This window comes from Lithobates pipiens, unplaced genomic scaffold, assembly GCF_037356315.1.
Source record: "Lithobates pipiens isolate NorthernLeopardFrog02 unplaced genomic scaffold, aLitPip1_a1.2 Scaffold_23, whole genome shotgun sequence".
NCBI classification, from domain to species: domain Eukaryota; kingdom Metazoa; phylum Chordata; class Amphibia; order Anura; family Ranidae; genus Lithobates; species Lithobates pipiens.
In genome coordinates, this window is record NW_027507785.1 from 329,630,360 (window position 1) to 329,643,936 (window position 13,577).

The 13,577-nt window shown below is 47.0% G+C and overlaps 1 protein-coding gene across 12 annotated transcripts in view; it reads left to right on the forward strand.

Annotated features, from left to right (window-relative positions):
• Positions 1 to 13,577, forward strand: part of ST3GAL3 (ST3 beta-galactoside alpha-2,3-sialyltransferase 3) — a 690,822-nt gene that overhangs the window by 328,708 nt on the left and 348,537 nt on the right. For 6 of the 12 annotated variants that reach the window (XM_077450693.1, XM_077450694.1, XM_077450692.1 and 3 more), the window contains one exon: positions 2,977 to 3,099. The exons of 3 other annotated variants lie outside the window; for them this stretch is intronic. In XM_077450693.1, coding sequence (XP_077306819.1) covers positions 2,977 to 3,099 — 123 coding nt within the window. Of the gene's footprint in view, positions 1 to 2,976; positions 3,100 to 8,185; positions 8,323 to 13,577 lie in introns of those variants that run through there. 3 more of the 12 variants (XM_077450702.1, XM_077450703.1, XM_077450701.1) reach the window with 2 other exon arrangements.

Here is a 13,577-nt window from a genome sequence, read left to right on the forward strand (position 1 = left end):
ACCTCAGCTTTAGCCATGCAGTGGTCAACTTGGAGGTGTGTTTGGGGTCGTTATCATGTTGGAATACTGCCCTGCGGCCCAGTCTCTGAAGGGAGGTTATCTTGCTCTGCTTCAGTATGTCACAGTACATTTTGGCATTCATGGTTCCCTCAATGAACTGTAGCCCCCCAGTGCCAGAAGCACTCGTGCAGCCCCAGACCATGACACTTCCACCACCATGCTTGACTGTAGACAAGACACACTTGTCTTGGTACTCCTCACCTGGTTGCCGCCACACACGCTTGACACCATCTGACCCAAATAAGTTTATCTTGGTCTCATCAGACCACAGGACATGGTTCCAGTAATCCATCTCCTTAGTCTGCTTGTCTTCAGCAAACTGTTTGCAGGCATTCAAGGTCTGAGCACTGACAGGCTGACCCCCCCACCCCTTCAACTTCTACAGCAATGCTGGCAGCACTCATACATCTATTTCCCAAAGACAACCTCTGGAACTTCTTTGGTTCGACCATGGTAAGGCCTGTTCTGTGTGGAACCTGTCCTGTTAAACCTCTGTATGGTCTTGGCCACCGTGCTGCAGCTCTGTTTTAGGGTCTTGGCAATCTTCTTATAGCCTAGGCCATCTTTAGGTAGAGTAACAATTCTTTTTTTCAGATCCTCAGAGAGTTCTTTGCCATGAGGTGCCATGTTGAACTTCCAGTGACCAGTATGAGAGAGTGAGAGCGATAACACCAGATTTAACACACCTGCTCCCCATTCACACCTGAGACCTTTTAAAACTAATGAGTCACCTGACACCAGGGAGGGAAAATGGCTAATTGGGCCTAATTTGGACATTTTCACTTAGGGGTGTACTCAATTTTGTTGCTAGCGGTTTAGACATTAATGGCTATGTGTTGCGTTATATTGAGGGGACAGCAGTGAAGGTGCCATGGAGGAGTGGAAAAGGACTCCAGTTGTGACCTGTGAAACTCTGGTGACCTCCATCCCAAGAGGGTTGGAAAATAATGGTGGTCACACAAAATATTGACCCTTTGGGCCCAATGTGGACATTTTCACTTAGAGGTGTACTCAATTTTGTTGCCAGCGGTTTAGACATTAATGGCTGTGCGTTGAGTTATTTTGAGGGGACGGCAAATTTACACTGTTATACAAGCTGTACACTCACTACTTTACATTGTAAACAAGTGTAATTTCTTCAGTGTTGTCACAGGAAAAGAGAGAAGAAAAGATTTGCGAGGGGTGTACTTATTTTTATGAGATACTGTATCTCAGTTCATTACTTGGAACTGCTGAAAGGTATTTTATGTTCTTGTGAATATATCTATCTGCTAAGGGGAATTCAATATTTATAGTGACTGACAAATTTAGGGGTCTATTTCTAAATCTCAAAGACAAAGTTGGCCTCGATTTCTCGTTTTTCATGGGAATGATCAACTCTGGCAGCTTTTCCTTTGCCAAAAAATTGTAGACACCTAACCATCACACCTACATTATATGACAATATGCTGATATTGCCATACAGTATATGGTCAAAATCATGTGGACAACCCTCTCAATGATTTAGTTCAGATGTCCTCAATGAAGGGAGAAGGGTACAACAAAGACATTGTAGACAGTTGTGCTTTTCCAACATTGTGGTAACAGTTTGGTGAAGACCCTTTTCTGTTCCAGCATGGCCGTGTCCTGTGTACAAAGTCAGCTCCGTAAAAGCACGGTGAGACCAGTTTGATGCCTAGAGGCGATTCAGTTCGCATTGTGCGCTATATAAGTATTTCATTCATTCATTCATGTGAAGGAACTGGAGTGTCCTGCACAGAGCCCTAACCTCATCCCTACTGAACACTTTTGGGATGAATTTGAATGTCCAATGTAAGTCAGGTCTTTTTTTTCCTTTTTGGTGCCCAATGCGAGGACCAACATATGAACCAGATCTTCTCATTCAACATCTGAACTTGACATGGCAAATGGGCACAGATTCGCACAGACACCCTCCAGAATCTTGTGGAAAGCCTTTCCAGAAGAGTGGCGGATGTTATAGCCACAAACGGCCATGGTCTTAGAAAGGGATGTCCAACAAGCTTATGTAGGTGTGATGGTCAGGTGTCCTCAAAAGTTTGGTGATATAATGTTCTACTTACTGGTTTTGACCATTTCTTTTAGGCTTCAAATAATATCGAAACTTTATTAATAGGAGAAAAAAAAACAGGTAGAAGAAGAAAAATAGATAAATTAAAGAACAGTGAATTCACTTCTCTTAGGCCTCACAATACTTATTGCTACACTGTAAGCCCTTGTACACACGGTCGGAGATTCCGACTACCAAATCCGTCTGAGTAATTCTGACGGATTAATTCCGGAAGAGGTCCGGAAGTGATGTTGCATACACACGGTCGGACTAAGTTGTCGGAAAATCCGATTGTACATAACGTGATGACGTTATTTCGTTACGACGGGACTACGTTTAGGCTAGTAGCCAATAGCTTTGGTCTAGGAATTTGATCTGAGCATGCGTGGCACTTTGTCCGTCGGAGTAGGCTACACATGATCGGAGTATGTCCGATAGGAGCATTTTGTCGGAAAATTTTACCGGCAAGTTGGAAAACTTGGCCCGTCGGATATTCTGACGGAAACAGTCCGATGCAGACCACACACAGTCGGAATATCCGACAAAACGGTCCGATAGGACACATTCCGTCGGAATCTCCGACCGTGTGTACAAGGGCTTACAGGCTATATATATATATAACATACAGGTTGCTTTAAAGAACAGAATAGTTAGTATGAGACTTTTTGTGAAAGTTGTGGCATGCGACATAAAGGACAGTATATGTACGTAGCATAGGCCAAGGAACCGCTACGCACCTCTTTCTCTCTCTCTCAAGCTACGCTGGCACTCTTCCTCCGCTTGCTTTCTTACGCTACCTCTCAGCCTGGTTACTGAATTACTGAGGGAAAGATTTCCTTGTTGAACAGGACGGAGAGAGAGAAAAACTGGGATCCCGACCCCCCCCTCAGTGGCCCCATCGCACATTGTGGCGGACAGAACCCAGAAAGAATCCCAGAAGCCGGGGGGCGCTCCAGCGGCATCGCTTATAAGTAGGTGGATGAGGTTTTACCACATTGTTAATTGAAGCTTTTCTGCTGTTTGACTAATGATGTGAGCAGGACATGCTGTGAGCTGCCACTAACCATATCCAATGTTTGCTACACGGCTTCTTTGGCTTTATTGTATGATGAACTTGCAGGTACACGGTGGTTCATTACTGGGCATGTGATAAGATTAAAGTTTGTTTGAAGAACTGGGAACCCAAGAGAAGAGAGATAAAGGACAACTAAGTTTGAGGCAATATAAAGGTAGATAAGGGGAACGATGATGGATAGGGTGGGCTCACCGCAGGTTTGGCTTGCAGTAGTCCAACGGTCTTAGGATAAACCTGTGAATGACAACATGTAAGAATGAAGGTAGTCATAAATGTAGTAGAGTGGTCAGTTAGCTGTTTGAGACACCAGTGAGCTCCAAACTGTGGCCCAGGGGCCAGGTACAGCCTTTTGCTGGCCTTTATATGGCCCTTGGGACACTTTTCCTCCACCTGATACCATCAATGGGGGCATTATTCCTCCCACTTATACCAATGATGGGGCATTGTTTACTCCCACTGACACCAGAGCATTTTCTACTCCTTCTGGCCACAGTCAAGCCCCCCTAAAGCCTGAAGGACAGTAAACTTGCCCTTCGTTTAAAAAATATTTGGAGACCCTTGGTCATAAACATAAATGCATGGCACAAACCAACCAGGGAAAGAGAGGTAAAGGCCATGGAGGAAACAGAGAGGTACAAGCAAGGGAAGCAAACAGAGTGGTACAGGCCATTGAGGAGGAGAAACACATAGACCAGAGAGAAGGAAGGAATAAAGAGGCACAAGAAGAGAGGGGTATGAACTAGGGGTGGTGACATGGCCAGGGGCACAGGCCAGAGAGGGAGGAAAGAGAATGGTGCAGGTTGGTTTGGGATGAGGAAAGATGAAGAGTGTTATGGTGCGGTGTGGGGAAGTAACAGCACGGAGGGGGATACAGACCAGAGGACTTGTAGGGAGCACAGTCCAAAGATGGATTGGAGGAGAACCATACTGGTGAGACAGGAAAAGAGAGAGATCCAGCCAGAGAGAGGTGCAGGAAAGACAAGAAACGGAGACGCAGAGCAATAGAGAGAGCCTCCCAATCTCTGCCACCCATATGTCTGAAAGGAGTCCTTCTCTACCACACCCATCTCTGAAAGCCACACCACCATCCATGATGATGGATGGTGGGGATTACCCTGATGGTAGGTGTAGCTTGCTTTAACAAATGTCTGTATGAGCATAAAAGAATCCGCTGTTTATACAGATGGAAGTGCTCTGGGAGGTTATTGTACTTTATTACGCACATTTTGAGGGACAGAACTGTATGTGATATTTCTGGCAATTTTAAGCGGAATAGTGCAGACTTCTTAGTTGCAGGTAGAAAACAGTCAGTTCACAGAATAGATAACTAGACATATGCAGAACAGAAAATTTACTTTAGTTTTGGATATATTCCTTATGTTACTAATTTAGTTTGGTTGATTTGTTTCGGAATTCGTTTTTCTTTATTTTGCTTCCTTTTGTTTATTCATTTTGTAACGAATTCCAAAATTTCAGAACTATTCAAATTTGAATTCTGTGTGAAGAATAGCTGGTTGTGCAACATGCCTCCCCTGCCCCAAAGCACACCCTCCCATGTTGAGGGCATGTAACCTGGTATGGTTCAAGATGGGAGGAGGGGGTGGGGGTGTTGCTCGTCCTTCCACTTTCCTGACCTGCCAGGCTGTATGCACAGATAAGGGTCTTGGTCTGGATTTTGGGGGGTCCCCATGCCATTTTTTAGAAAATTATTGGGGTGGGGTTCCCCTTAAATGTGGGGGGGGGGACCCACGCTGTTTTTTTTGCCTGAATTTTCATTGCCGGTGTCTTGTTGAATACTGTCCCCCGTTGGATAGTGTCCGGTATTGAGCACAAGGTGACGCCGACAGTCTCTGAACATGAACGGCACCTGCGCACTCCAGGTTCAAGCCCCACCATCCAAGAGCTAGAATAAAAAATTGATGAGCGAGGCCACGCCCGAAGCGTGGCGAGCGAAGCGAGCCCGCAATTGGCCCTCTTACTAAGTGCTGTTTAACATCATCTACCATATGTCCACTTGCATGGTGGAGGCTTGAACCTGGACTCAGGGCAGAAGGTACTATTAAGTGCACATGTGTGCCGTTCATCTTCAGAGACTTTCGGTGTCTCCTTGTGCTCCGTATTGCGCAAGCGCTGTGCCTGCGCAGTACGAGGCGAACACTATCCGATGGGGGGGCAGGGGCGGACACTATACGATGGGCGGACAATTCTCGGCAGAACACCGGCATTCTTCTGTTTACATTTCAGCTGTCTGCAGAGAAACCCGCTGACAGCTGATGAGTCATCGGCTGTTAAGCATGCAGCGGCCGGCTTCCTGGCCCGTTCCTTATCAACCAGCTATTCTCACACAGAATTCGGATCGGTGGATCATTTTGAATGAATTGTTCCGAAAATTTAGAATTGGTTAGAAAACGTATCCATGAAACGAAAACTTAAGGAATTTCCACAAAATTTGTTACTATTGTCATTCAGAGATTTGGATACATCTGAATCTCCAACTAATCAAAAATTTGGATTTAGATTTGGACCGAAACACATTGCACATGTCAGCGGATAGCCTTGGGCTGATGAAGTCTTTTGCATGGTGCGAAAAAAGTTCTCTTGGTGGTGCAGAGCCAGTTGTCAAAGATTCATAGGACATTGTTCAGTTTCTTTTGTCAGTTTTTGTCTGTCGGTTTCTTTTTATTCATATTTTAATACTGTGCAAATAATGGAGAAGTCTGGTTTTTGTAAAGCGGACCTGTCAGTTATTTTAAATGTTTGGTATAAGTGCTGCCTGAAAGGAAACATGCCGCATTCTGCCTGCTATGACATTTGTTGGCCAGAAGACCTTCTTCGGTGTGTTTCTTCAAAACCCAGGGCTTAGGCCGCGTACACACGGGCGGACTGTCTGTCCAACTTAGTCCGTCGAAATGTGTTTCAGCGGACAGTCCGCTCGTGTGTGGGCTTCAGCGGACTTTTTCAGCGGACAGTCTGGCGGACTAAGTCTTTCGGAATTTCCGTAATACAGTCCGTCCAACTTTGGTTTCAGCGGACAGTCCGCTCGTGAGTAGGCTAGTTCGACGGACTAAGTATGGCGCATGCTCAGAAAGGATTTACACGGCGAAAGGTTGCATTGCTGTGTATTAGACGTCGAATTTCTAGTCCCGTCGTACGTGCTGTACACGTCATCGCGCAAGCTTTCGACGGACTGTCTGTTCATCGTGTGTGGTCAAGTCCGTTCATTCGAAAGTAGGATGGACTGTCTGTTGGATTGTCTGACGGACTTAGTTGGACAGACAGTCCGCCCGTGTGTACGCGGCCTTAGTCTTCAAGTCGGGGAAGCTTTGACCCTTATTATGTTGCAATGGTTTCTTTATGCCAAGTTTAATATACTTTAACCTGATAGCTGCCTGTTTGTGTAGAGCGAGACGAAATAATGGTTCTAGATCAGCCTTTCTCAACCTTTCAAACACAGAGGAACCCTTGAAATAGTTCTCTGGTCTCGGGGAACCCCTGCTAAAAATTAGAAACCTACAATTTATGATACAATAGTTTGATGGTCAGTGGGAAGAATGGTCCTTACACTTGTGGTCGAAGAATTACCTCCTTACAGATAGCTAAAAAGATCAATGGTATCATTGGAAGCTCATCTGAGAGGCAGAAATTGCCCAATAATGAAGGAACCCCTAGCAACCTTTGGAGGAACCCTAGTGTTCCACGGAACCCTGGTTGAGAATCGTTGTTCTAGATGAACCCTTTCAGGACAAGAGGTCATTGAAGCCTTGACCAGACTAAATTTAGCAGTGTCGCTCTGTACTGGTTAACTTGAGACGGGCCCTCTCATGTGGGCGCTCCTGCTCCGTTCAGCAGGGGATCCATGAGAAGATGTCATGTTTGTGACATCCCGACCCGTTCAGTTTTTTTTTTGTCTGAATTTTGACAGTGAACTGTGGTGGAACCGTGTTGGATCTAAGGGCTGCTGGTTGTAAATGGACTTGTGTCCGTTTACATCAGGTTACTTTCGATTGTCACATTCCAGTCCCGAAAAAAAAAACCGAAGAGGACACTGTCCTATTCCGTTTCTTTTTCTGGACCTGGTCGGATTTAGAGGTAGGTGGATGAAAATGAACGCAAGTAGGTTTAGATCTGCCTGCTCATAGACCTGCATAGAGCTTCCGATCACGTCCAGCTGAAAAACAGACTGATTGCAAAGTGTTAAAGGGCACTCACTCTAATTTGCCTATCTTTATATGTGATGGAGTGGTGTCCTATCAGGGTGTTAAAACGGTTTTAGGTCACCCAGCATTCTCAACTAGGTAGGTTGAGGGTTCTATGCAGTTTCCTCAGTGGTTGGTAAAACCCAGTTTCCGACCTGGAGCTTGGAGACTTCATAGAGGCTCGGAAGGGAGAAATCTCCAATCCTAGGACTAGGTTTTGCAAGCAACCGGCACACTGATGGCACGGGTGTTTACACCTGGTAAAGTCTAGGACCTGACGGTGGAGGTTTAGGGCTTCACCCTCCTAAAGAGTCTGAGTGGGTGCAAGGGAGCAGCCAGTAGAGCTGTGCATGTCTGCAAGGTACAGATTATAATAGAGTGGCAAAGAGAGGAAAGAAAGTAAGCCGTAAGGGAGCGGAGTCTAAGCAGCCATGAGAGTTGGTCTGTGGGATCAGACCCAAGGCCTAGGCTTGAGGCCTGAAGCAGTCATGTGGCAAGAGTGAGACGGGAGGCTCGAAGCATTTGTTTTGACTTTTTTCAATGCTGGTGGAAATCCATGCAAGGGCTACTGATTGTGTGAACTCTTCTTTCATTTTAACAAGCCAGCCAAAAAAAAAAAAGGGCATTTCTGGAGTGGACTGAACCCACTGGGAAGCACTACCACTGAGGCAAACAACCTGCAAATATCACAATAATTATTACATTGTTTTGATGAACATACAATGTAGAAACAAAACACTTGTGCAAAAAAAATTGTAAATTTACTTACCTTACCCTTGGCTTCAGCACCAGAGAGGGTGATATCCCGATCCTTCCAGCAAGATCCTGAAACACTGATGATCCCCAGTCCCATGAGAAGATGCTCCTGAACAGTACTGGAAGAGCTTCTTTTTTTTGGATATTCAGCGTTCCAGGATCTTGGGGTAAGATTCGTTTGTAAATTTTTGTTTTATTTGTATAGCATTTGTGTGCAGTTTTAGACCAGGGCACTTTACAATATACAGAACTTGACTTTTAGCACAAGTTCTGCTTTGAGAAAAGTATTTCTTTCTAGTTTTTGTGTCCAGTGCACCTATGAGAAAAACTATTGCAGCTGTACCCAACATAGCTTTGTTTATAAACAAAGCCATCTGATCACCATATTGTAGCCAACATGGTGATCACATGATCAGTGGCAGCGGGGTTTTAAGATAGGAGTTGCAGAACTGCTTTCCCCTAAAAAGGATACCAAGGTTAAAGTTCAGTGCAGGGAATGGTTCTTAAACTTCCACCTACTAATTGTAGTTTGGAGGGTGGAATAAGGCCCTTTTGCTGGTTAGCAGACTTCAGGCGAATTTTGCATTTGGTTTTGCACGACCAGGGATCTCAACTGGCGGTGCTCCCAGGGATCTCAAATGTCAGCGCTCCCCGAATCCCAACTGGCGGCGCTCCCAGGGATCTCAACTGTCGGCACTGCCAGGGATCTCAACTGGTGGAGCTCCCAGGGATCTCAACTGGTGGAGCTCCCAGGGATCTCAACTGGTGGAGCTCCCAGGGATCTCAACTGGTGGAGCTCCCAGGGATCTCAACTGGTGGAGCTCCCAGGGATCTCAACTGGCGGAGCTACCAGGGATCTCAACTGGCGGCGCTCCCAGGGATCCCAGCTGTCGGCACTCCCATGGTTCTCAGGCTGTCGGCACTCCCAGGGATCTCAGCTGTCGGCACTCCCAGGGATCTCAGCTGTCGGCACTCCCAGGGATCCTAGCTGTCGGCACTCCCAGGCTGTCGGCACTCCCAGGGATCCCAGCTGTCGGCACTCCCAGGCTGTCGGCACTCCCAGGGATCCCAGCTGTCGGCACTCCCAGGGATCCCAGCTGTCGGCACTCCCAGGGATCTCAGCTGTCGGCACTCCCCGGGATCTCCGCTGTCGGCACTCCCCGGGATCTCCGCTGTCGGCACTCCCCGGGATCTCCTCTGTCGGCACTCCCCGGGATCTCCGCTGTCGGCACTCCCCGGGATCTCAACTGTCGGCACTCCCAGGGATCTCAACTGTCGGCACTCCCAGGGATCTCAACTGTCGGCACTCCCAGGGATCTCAGCTGTCAGCACTCCCAGGCAATTTCAATAAACTTAGTTTGGTTTGGACTGGTCCTTTAAAAAAGCAGCAATGCTGGGTTACACTTGCTGCTGGCTGCGAGGACCTGCTGGGAGTTGTAGTTCCCAAGCCATCAGCATCCTTCAGTTTACCTAATCCTGAAATCTAAAGCTGTAATTAGAAGGCTGAGCTTAGAATGTAAATCGCAGACAAGATCCTTCTGAATTACACAAACCACAGTTCCTACCGCGACTTCCCCTGAGGTCTCCCCCACCTCGCTGCAGTCTACCCGGTCTTACCCTCTGCGTACAATGAACCACACGTGGGGAAATATCTCATTACATCTGTGCAATCCTCTGTAATAGAGGACACAAAATATTTCCGTCTCTGTCATGTTACATTGTGTGGTTGCGATATTGTGACACAGCGTTTTAGCTGTGACTCAGGAGAGGTGAAAGGAGACACGATGAGTAATTCGATGAGATGGATTTAATCGCTTTCACATGACAGATTAAATGAATTAGACATCATTTTCGTCTGCTGTACAGTGCGCAGTGATGCTTCTGTGCCGTTGCTAAAGGAGAACGTGACAGTTCATATTGCAGGAACAGCTGCTGGTGTTTGCTGGCCACAGCAAGGCGTTGCCTCTTCTGTTTTAAAATGATGCTATCGGTTTAACCATTTCTGTGTAAGATTCACATTTACATATTCAGCTACATTTGTCTTATTTGCTAAAAAAAATTCTGCATAATTGCAAAAAGCTAGCAGCCAGACCCGTGCTGTGACAGTGGCTTGTAGGTAGGTGCAGTTAGCTACTTGCCACTAGGTGGCTCTGTACCAGAACGGTGTCTGGTTGCAGTGGGTGAGGTCTTCGGTGCTGGGCACCTTTTGGGGCACCTCCTCCACAGTGATTACATGGGCGAGTCGGTGCCTTGTGGTTCAGGCAGGGAAGAGGGGCATGAGAGCCAAACACTCCACACCTATGAGGATGAAGCCAGCACACGTAGGGCCTGGACAAAGCAGGAGGACGGGTGGAGTGGAGCTGTACATAGGTGGAGCTGGCTGTAATCATTATGTCCCTTATGGAGGTGGGGGGCTAGGGCAGATTGCAAAAGGTTTTTTTTAGGCCAGGTTGGAGACCCCTGTGTGAGGCTAGTTTCATGGAGGGTTCCTGGGGGACATGTACTTAGCAAAGAGGTGACTAGAGAGAGCACAGTCCTGTGAGTACTAATGACCCTGGGCAGAGGAGAGACTGAAAGGGAGGTGGCTGCTAAAGTTCTGCACATGCTTTCACTTGTGACTACTGCGGAATGTCCATTAAATGTGATTGACTGTCTAATGCCAGGTAACTCCAGAATGTACTCTATGAATAGAGGATTGCAGGATGAATTGCAGGATGAATGAAAGGTCTGACTCCTCCATTATTAGAAGCTGTGCTATAGCAACCATGAATGAAAAGCGTTGGATGAATGAAAGATCTGCCTGTTGCATTTTCAAACTGACGGGCTTTTCAGGCATTTGAGTGCTAAAAATAGCGCCTGAAAAGCACCTATCATGCCCCTCCATATGAAAGCCCAAGTGCTTTCACACTGGGGCAGTGCTCTTGCGGGACGGCATCTTTGAGGCAGTGAATGAGGCGTATACACCGCTCCCAAAAACGCCCTGCTAACGCACCCCTGCCACATTTTGAAAGTAGCCTTTATAAAAGTTTTTCTATAGCATCCATGAATGAAAATCGCTCTGTGAATGGATAATGGGTGGATGAATGAAAGGTCTGTCTCCTCCATTAATAGAAGTTGTGCTATAACATCCATGAATGAAAAACACCTTATGAATGAAGGCATGGTGGATGAATGAAAGGTCTGCCTTCTCCTTTCATAGTGCGTTTTTCATAGCTGGAAGCTATAGTACAGCTTCTGTGAATGGAGGAGGGAGAAGGCATAGTCAGCACTCTTGGTGAGTGCCTACGACAGTTCCAGCAGCTGTATTAACCCCGCGGCACCGGAACATTACTGCTGGGGTGGCAATGGTTTTCAACTAAGAGAGCAGCCACCAGCACAAGGGACACTTCCCATTGAAGGTAAGTACCATCCCTTGTGTGGATTTAAAAACATTTTTGTTTAACTTATGCCGCGCACACACTACCTACTTTCTGGCAGATTAGGTCTGACTGTCTTCCTGACGGACTTTCGGCAGAAGTTCCGACAGACTTGCCAAATGAACAGACTTGGCCACACACAATCACACCAAAGTCCAACGGATTCGAGCACGACGACGTACGACTGGACTAGAATAAGGAAGTTCATAGCCAGTAGCCAATAGCTGCCCTAGCTTCGGTTTTTGTCCGTCAGCATACTAGCATACACGCAAACGGATTTCTCGATAGGAACTGGGTCCGGCGGAGTTCCCGGATGAAAAATTTGAAACATATTCTATTTCTAAAGTCCGTCAGATTTTTGGACAGCAAAGGTCCCACACACGATCGAATTGTCCGACGGATTCGTTCCGTCAGACCTTTGCTGTCCAAAAGTCCGATCGTGTGTACACGGCATTAGACTTTAGAATAAATATAGAGTTTGCGTTTAGCTTTAAAGGATAACTATACTAAAGGTCTAGAGATTTTGGCAAGTTAAACAATTAACATTTCTCTTACGCTCACGGCCTCTTCTTCTTTATCCATTACCAAACAGGGTTTTATAACCTCACCTACAGCAGTAGGACATTAAACAAGAAAAATCTCCTATGGGCAGTCCTCTCTGGGCCTCCAATGGCTGTTTTCTTTCAGCGTCCCTTGAACAGGCATCTTTGGTTCGCGCCTTCTCCCATGGTTGCTATCTCTTTGTCTCAGCGGGTGTCGTAGTTGTCCCACAAGGACAAGGTGATGTTCTTACCTTCCCCTTCTTTCCTTCTGAAGATGGTGTTGGATTCTCACTTGGTTGAGGACAGTGTTCCTTCTCTGTCTCCTCAGCCTTGTATCCTAAATAGGTGGCTCTTCTCTCCTTGGATGTGGTATGTGCGCCTCGCATGTGCCTCTCTGTGATGGCGGTTTTTGAAGGTCCAACTCTCTCCTAGCGCTCACTGATGGTCTGGTGAAAGGCCTGGGGGCCTCTTCTGCCACGGTTTCCCGTTGACTTGGAAGACAATTGTGCAGGCATATGCCATTAAGGGACGGGAATCTCCCTTCCTTGTTACGGCGCACGTCACCGGGGCAGTTAGCGCCTCCTGGGTGCTCTGACATCCAGCGTCTGTTTCTTAAGTCTACAAGGGGAAAAAACAGATAAACAGGGCTGCCGTTTGAAATCACGGGGCCCCATACAGCCTATACACCAAAACTCCCCTGAATTACAGCTGCATTGAAGATGAATGAACAGGACACAGAGGCTACTATTCTTTCTTAAACTGAAGCATAGGAAACACAGTTTACTATGCTCAGTTATCAATGGACACAGGAACGATCAGTACTAATCGCTTATTGTGTCCAATTCAGAAAAAGAAGGTGCCGTTAAATTACATATTTACCAGCCCCTTTCCCCACTCTCCATCCACTTGTGTACCCGCAGCAGCTGTCAGGACAGGAAAGCCAGCACAGCTGGGGGGAGGGGGGGGGTGCCGGGCACACGGGGGATTCAGATCTTGGCAGCACAGGAAGGTAGATCGGGATGGCAGGACTGAGAGGACAATCACAGAACGGCGCACTGTGTCTGTGTCTCTCCCTTCAGCAGCTGAAAGCCAGCAGGAGGGAAAGGGGGAGGTACCAGCTTTTAGCTGCTGGAGGGAGAGACATCGTTCTGTAATTGTCCTCCCGTCCCGCCACACTAATCCTGCTGTCCGGGCCCCCTACAGGAGGCCCGGTGGTTCCCTCCCCTATAGGCAGTCCTGTCTATAAAGTTGATGTTGTGGTATCTTTTGAAGCTAGTTGGGGCTGCAAAGTTTTGCAGGCCACTCGGACACCCCTTGGGGTGGTTCGGATTGTTGGCAGATTGCCTGGGATTTTTTCACCATTAGTTGGCTTGCCCACCCCACGTTGTGGCACTGCTTGGAGACATCCCTGTTTGGTAATGGATAAAGAAGAAGAGGCTGTGTCTGCCAATGAACTCAGAAAAA